This window comes from Priapulus caudatus, unplaced genomic scaffold (genome assembly GCF_000485595.1).
Source record: "Priapulus caudatus unplaced genomic scaffold, Priapulus_caudatus-5.0.1 Scaffold386, whole genome shotgun sequence".
In the NCBI taxonomy this organism is placed as follows: domain Eukaryota; kingdom Metazoa; phylum Priapulida; class Priapulimorpha; order Priapulimorphida; family Priapulidae; genus Priapulus; species Priapulus caudatus.
The window spans coordinates 64381-70854 of NW_014577447.1; the positions used below are offsets into that span (position 1 = coordinate 64381).

Consider the following 6474-nt stretch of genomic DNA (forward strand, 5'->3'; position numbering starts at 1 on the left):
CTCTCTCTATTCTCTCTCTCTCTCTCTCTCTCTCTCTCTCTCTCTCTCTCTCTCTCTCTCTGACCATCATGCTAGCGGCTAGCGGTCAGGAACCCCGGCCCCTGGTCAACGTCCTAGAGGTCATTCAAGCAGCTGCAGATATCGACAAACCTAGTCACTAATTTCTACACTATGCGCATAGGTGGCGCTCGTAAAGGCAGCAGTATACTGCTGTCACAGGACCATCTGTTGTGGGCGTAGGCAACAGCTACGACCGTACTCACGCACGCACGCGCGCACGAGCGCACGCACGCGCTCACGGACACATGCACGCACGTACGCACACACAAGCGCGCAGGCCCACCCGCACGTGCTCGCGCATGAACGTACGCACGCGCTCGCGAACACACGCACGTTCGCACACACGTAGGCCCGCACGCTCGTACGCCCGCCCGCCCGCACAAACGCACGTACGTACGCACGCACGCGCGCATGCGCCTCACGCACACGCGGGCACATATATCCCATCACGTGATAAGTGACGTAAATTTCGAGATGGCTTCGTCGACATTTCTAATCTAATGGTGTATTTCAGCTGATGACGTCAGCGCTATCGATAGTACACATCTATTTCACGTGGTCGCACTCTCGCTGTCGCCCGCCGTGCGTCATGCACCGCGTACCAACTCTGTCGCATCCGTATGAATTAATTATGAGATCATCCACGACGTTTAAATGTGATAAATATTATAAATGATCATACAGCGTGCGCAAGAATCGTCACCGGCCCGTTATCACGTGATCATCGGCGCTAATTTGCATATTCCCTTATGTCGGGTTCCCGTTATGTCAGTGCACTGCTGCCATTTGATATTTTATAAGACAGATATACGTAAAGCTGCCTGTAGATATGATATAACATACATATTATATGTATACTGCTGCTTATACATATGCTATAATACACATACATGTACTACGTCTTATAGATATTCTATAATACACATATATCTACTAGTGTCCATCGATATTCTATAACACACATATATCTACTGCTGCATATTATATAGATTACTTCTGCAAATAAATAATGAAAAATGCTTTTATCTTGTCTCAAAACTCAAAAAAACGTTGCTTCGTGGAGGAAAAGGTCGTTCGATTTTCCGCCGTTAGACGATGAAAAATAAACTCGGTATTTTTCGCGGAAGAACAGTCTATTTTTAACGGTTGAGTCGTGTGTGCGTGCGTGCGTGCGTTCGCGTGTGTGTGTGTGTGTGTGCGTGCGTGCGTGCGTGTGTGTGTGTGTGTGTTGTGTTGTGTTGTGTTGTGTTGTGTTGTGTTGTGTTGTGTTGTGTTGTGTGTGTTGTGTTGTATTGTGTTGTGTTGTGTTGTGTTGTGTTGTGTTGTGTTGTGTTGTGTTGTGTTGTGTTGTGTTGTGTTGTGTTGTGTTGTGTTGTGTTGTGCTGTGCTGTGTTATGTTGTGCTGTGCTGTGTTGTGTTGTGGTATGTTGTGTTGTGTTGTCTTGTGTTGTGTTGTGTTGCGTTTTGTTGTGTTGTGTTGTGTTTTGTTGTGTTGTGTTGTGTTGTGTTGTGTTGTGTTGTATTGTGTTGTGTTGTGTTGGCTTGTGTTGTGTTGTGTTGTGTTGTGTTGTGTTGTGTTGTGTTGTGTTGTGTTGTGTTGTGTTGTGTTGTATTGTTTTATTGCCATGCGTGTGTGCGTGCGCTTGTGTGTGCAAGGGAGGGGGTTGTCTGTGCATGTATGGGGCGGAGGGTATTGTTGCGCGCGTACATGTGTGCGTGCGTGTGCGTGCATGCGTGGGTGTGCGCGTGTGCGTGTGCGCGTGCGTGTGCGTGTGCGCATGGAAATCATTAAAATTGACATTTTAGTTTGCATCTCCCACGCGATTAATATGTTTATAATTCGCAAATTACTCGCTCATTCCGAATACGGCTTACATTACGAGCTAATCGGGGCGAGCATTTGCGGAGCAATTTACGAACGAGAACATTTTCGTCGTTAATTTTACTGAATTTTCTTATAGGTCCTTATAAGCACTATATTTAACTACCTATCAAAAAATTTCATACATGATTGGGACTGTTTTATTTTTGTTAAAAATGCGTGTCTGTGTGTTATTTTAGGTATTCCTGGTGTTATAGTGGCCATCTCGCTTGCAGCCACGCGCACCGAAGGCTACGGCAGCGACACCTATTGCTGGCTAACCAATCAGAATATGCTCATGTTAGCTTTTGTAATTCCGGTCGGGACTGTGGTGTGCGTGAGTAACTGTAGTTTGCATATTATTTACGTAATCTCTTTTGCAGCTTCGATGATTTTTTATTATAACTCATTCGATCGCAGTGATTTAACGTTAAGTTTTACACGTATAACCTTTTGCTACCTTCTTATATATATTTCTTGTCTGTGACCCTTTAGGCAAACATTGTATTGCTCGCCCTTGTTTTCCGAGCAATGTTTCATTCTCAAGCCGTGAGGAGGAAAACAAACAGAGAGCGGGTCGGGTAAGAAAACAACTCTTTAAGAAAATCGTTAAAAAATATAAATACACACTTACATTCACACATAAACAAACGAATTAATGAATATATATAATATATTGAATCTACTAAGATAACTAATTGCGGATATCATCTTTTGCATCTTAAAGGCTTCTTCGTTCGTTTTACAACCGCCATCAATGGCGATGATCTCTATCGTCATCAGGTTAACGCGATCGTTGCTGTTTCAGAACGACGTTGCGGAGTCTGTGCGTGTTGGTGCCTCTTCTCGGTGTGACGTGGATATTTGGATTTCTACAGTCAATCGATTACCTGAGCGAAGTCTCGCAATATTTATTCGTAATTCTAAATTCAATTCAGGTATATAACAGGCTCGGGTGTTGTCCAACTAGGCACACACACGCGCGCGTACACACGCATGCACGCACGCACGCACGCACGCACGCACGCACGCGCGCACACACACACACACACACACACACACACACACACACACACACACACACACACACACACACACATATATATATATACTGAGAAAAATCTGGTTTATAATTAAAACCACTTCCCTTGTGCGTTGTAGCATTATGAGGTTAAACCAGTCAAGGCGCTGTTAGAGGACGTGATTAGTATATTTGAGGCCTATTTAAGGGTGGCATATAAAAATGACCACCGCTAACAATCCCGCCCGCTAAATAAATAACAGCAAAGGTCTAGCAGATAAAGGTGTTCGGACAATAGACACGTGACGCTATAACCACGTCACTAGCCTCCGCTGTTTTAAGTATAGTTAAAGTCTCGTTATTAAAGTCTAGTCCGGCACAACACTCTTCAGCAACGCTTGCGGAGTTTAAATTCATGATATCTCGACACTCACAATCAATTGCTAACAGTTAACAGCATTGGCTCACCATATCATCCTGTAACCAAATTAGGTTTCCCTAGGATCCAATGGCTCATCCATGGGATCAATTACACGGAATATTTCATTGAATACTGAGGCCACTGTTAGTACTGGTAATAGAATTAGTATTTGCTTTTCAGGGACTGTTCATATTCGTGTTTCACTGCCTGCTCGACGCGCGCGTCCGTGAGGCGGCGACGCGGCGCTGGCGACAGCGGTCGACGTTGATAATGGCCAGACAAGATGTCAGCGCCCAGACCACCAACAGTCGCATGTCGCGCACGTTCCACGCACTGAGAAGTGTGAGTTCGATGTGGATAGTAGATAAATCAATACTCGATCGGTGCGAATCTTAGAAAAATTCGTGTTCGCGAAGTGACGGTGCACGATTTCTTATATTCTGAAAGGTTCATAATTATACGCTGAATGGTCAGTGATTCGAGTCCCGAATTGCTCACTGTTAAATACTGGTTCATTTTATCCGAGTTGCAACAGTAGGCACCTGAAGTGCAAATGTGTTTAGAACACCGGTGTTCGGCTGGCGTAAAAGCGAGTAGCTTAGCTGGGCGAAACCTAGCAGAGAAGCCAAAATAATGCGGGTGCAATGTAATAGTCCTATGGTCCACGAATAGAACGAAATAGGTCGTTAAATCGCGATCGTAACTGATGGACAATCTTTACAGTCGTGTTTATGCTATGCTGGTTTTTAGGCTAGCTCTCCAGCTAACTCTGCTTGAGGTATAGCATGTTATCATCATAAAACGTACGCAGTCATATACGCCTATGCGTATGCAATATAAATGTACATTTTATTAATAATTCTCTGTGGTAATAATGCTCTTATTTTTAATGCATTATTGATTCGAATGCACTAATGCAATTTCAGCTAACTACGACTTCAAGTCGCATTTCGCAAACGTCCAGGAATTCTGGTGAGTAGGAACAAACACACAAATTTATTTATATTATACGTTTTAAGCGCAATTTGTCGAGAAACCTACATCTTCATCTCTATTCGTACAATGCAAAGCCATTGCTCATAGTTATTTTTAAACGTGTTTTATAGCTTGCGTAGTAACTTCTATTAAATCTTATTAAGCTACGCAATTAACCAACTAAGCGTCGAGATTTTCTCTACGCGATTCCGAAAACAAATTGTACGAAAAGCGGTAAAATTGTTGCGCAATTTCCCGTCATTATATGATTTTAATTTTTTCCACGCCTGCATGATGTAGCTTTCACGCCGATGCTTAAAAGTCAGACTTCAGAACAAAAGTCTAATGTCCAGTCGCCGGGGACGGATCGCAAGACAGAGACATCAATCTAAGGAAGGAGACATTGTATTGTATTGTGTTGTGCTGTGTTGTGTTGTGTTGTGTTGTTGTGTTGTGTTGTATTGTGTTGTGTTGTGTTGTGTTGTGTTGTGTTGTGTTGTGTTGTGTTGTGTTGTGTTGTGTTGTGCTGTGCTGTGTTATGTTGTGCTGTGCTGTGTTGTGTTGTGGTATGTTGTGTTGTGTTGTCTTGTGTTGTGTTGTGTTGCGTTTTGTTGTGTTGTGTTGTGTTTTGTTGTGTTGTGTTGTGTTGTGTTGTGTTGTGTTGTGTTGTATTGTGTTGCGTTTTGTTGTGTTGTGTTGTGTTTTGTTGTGTTGTGTTGTGTTGTGTTGTGTTGTGTTGTGTTGTATTGTGTTGTGTTGTGTTGGCTTGTGTTGTGTTGTGTTGTGTTGTGTTGTGTTGTGTTGTGTTGTGTTGTGTTGTGTTGTGTTGTGTTGTGTTGTGTTGTGTTGTATTGTTTTATTGCCATGCGTGTGTGCGTGCGCTTGTGTGTGCAAGGGAGGGGGTTGTCTGTGCATGTATGGGGCGGAGGGTATTGTTGCGCGCGTACATGTGTGCGTGCGTGTGCGTGCATGCGTGGGTGTGCGCGTGTGCGTGTGCGCGTGCGTGTGCGTGTGCGCATGGAAATCATTAAAATTGACATTTTAGTTTGCATCTCCCACGCGATTAATATGTTTATAATTCGCAAATTACTCGCTCATTCCGAATACGGCTTACATTACGAGCTAATCGGGGCGAGCATTTGCGGAGCAATTTACGAACGAGAACATTTTCGTCGTTAATTTTACTGAATTTTCTTATAGGTCCTTATAAGCACTATATTTAACTACCTATCAAAAAATTTCATACATGATTGGGACTGTTTTATTTTTGTTAAAAATGCGTGTCTGTGTGTTATTTTAGGTATTCCTGGTGTTATAGTGGCCATCTCGCTTGCAGCCACGCGCACCGAAGGCTACGGCAGCGACACCTATTGCTGGCTAACCAATCAGAATATGCTCATGTTAGCTTTTGTAATTCCGGTCGGGACTGTGGTGTGCGTGAGTAACTGTAGTTTGCATATTATTTACGTAATCTCTTTTGCAGCTTCGATGATTTTTTATTATAACTCATTCGATCGCAGTGATTTAACGTTAAGTTTTACACGTATAACCTTTTGCTACCTTCTTATATATATTTCTTGTCTGTGACCCTTTAGGCAAACATTGTATTGCTCGCCCTTGTTTTCCGAGCAATGTTTCATTCTCAAGCCGTGAGGAGGAAAACAAACAGAGAGCGGGTCGGGTAAGAAAACAACTCTTTAAGAAAATCGTTAAAAAATATAAATACACACTTACATTCACACATAAACAAACGAATTAATGAATATATATAATATATTGAATCTACTAAGATAACTAATTGCGGATATCATCTTTTGCATCTTAAAGGCTTTTTCGTTCGTTTTACAACCGCCATCAATGGCGATGATCTCTATCGTCATCAGGCTAACGCGATCGTTGCTGTTTCAGAACGACGTTGCGGAGTCTGTGCGTGTTGGTGCCTCTTCTCGGTGTGACGTGGATATTTGGATTTCTACAGTCAATCGATTACCTGAGCGAAGTCTCGCAATATTTATTCGTAATTCTAAATTCAATTCAGGTATATAACAGGCTCGGGTGTTGTCCAACTAGGCACACACACGCGCGCGTACACACGCATGCACGCACGCACGCACGCACGCACGCACGCACGCGCGC

The 6474-nt window shown here is 43.2% G+C and overlaps 1 protein-coding gene and 1 long non-coding RNA gene across 2 annotated transcripts in view; both read left to right on the forward strand.

Moving 5' to 3' along the window:
- Positions 1–4730, forward strand: part of LOC106809806 (adhesion G protein-coupled receptor B2-like) — a 5291-nt gene extending 561 nt beyond the window's left edge. Inside the window, exons 3-8 of the mRNA XM_014813013.1 lie at positions 2122–2258; positions 2417–2502; positions 2730–2859; positions 3544–3705; positions 4290–4335; positions 4639–4730. Of these exons, the coding sequence (XP_014668499.1) occupies positions 2122–2258; positions 2417–2502; positions 2730–2859; positions 3544–3705; positions 4290–4335; positions 4639–4730 (653 nt within the window). The remainder of the gene's footprint in view (positions 1–2121; positions 2259–2416; positions 2503–2729; positions 2860–3543; positions 3706–4289; positions 4336–4638) is intronic.
- Positions 4731–5668: 938 nt separating this feature from the next.
- LOC106809812 lies at positions 5669–6332 on the forward strand. Its single transcript, XR_001393914.1, has 3 exons — positions 5669–5775; positions 5934–6019; positions 6247–6332. It is a non-coding gene; the product is annotated as an uncharacterized LOC106809812 (long non-coding RNA).
- Positions 6333–6474: the final 142 nt, after the last annotated feature.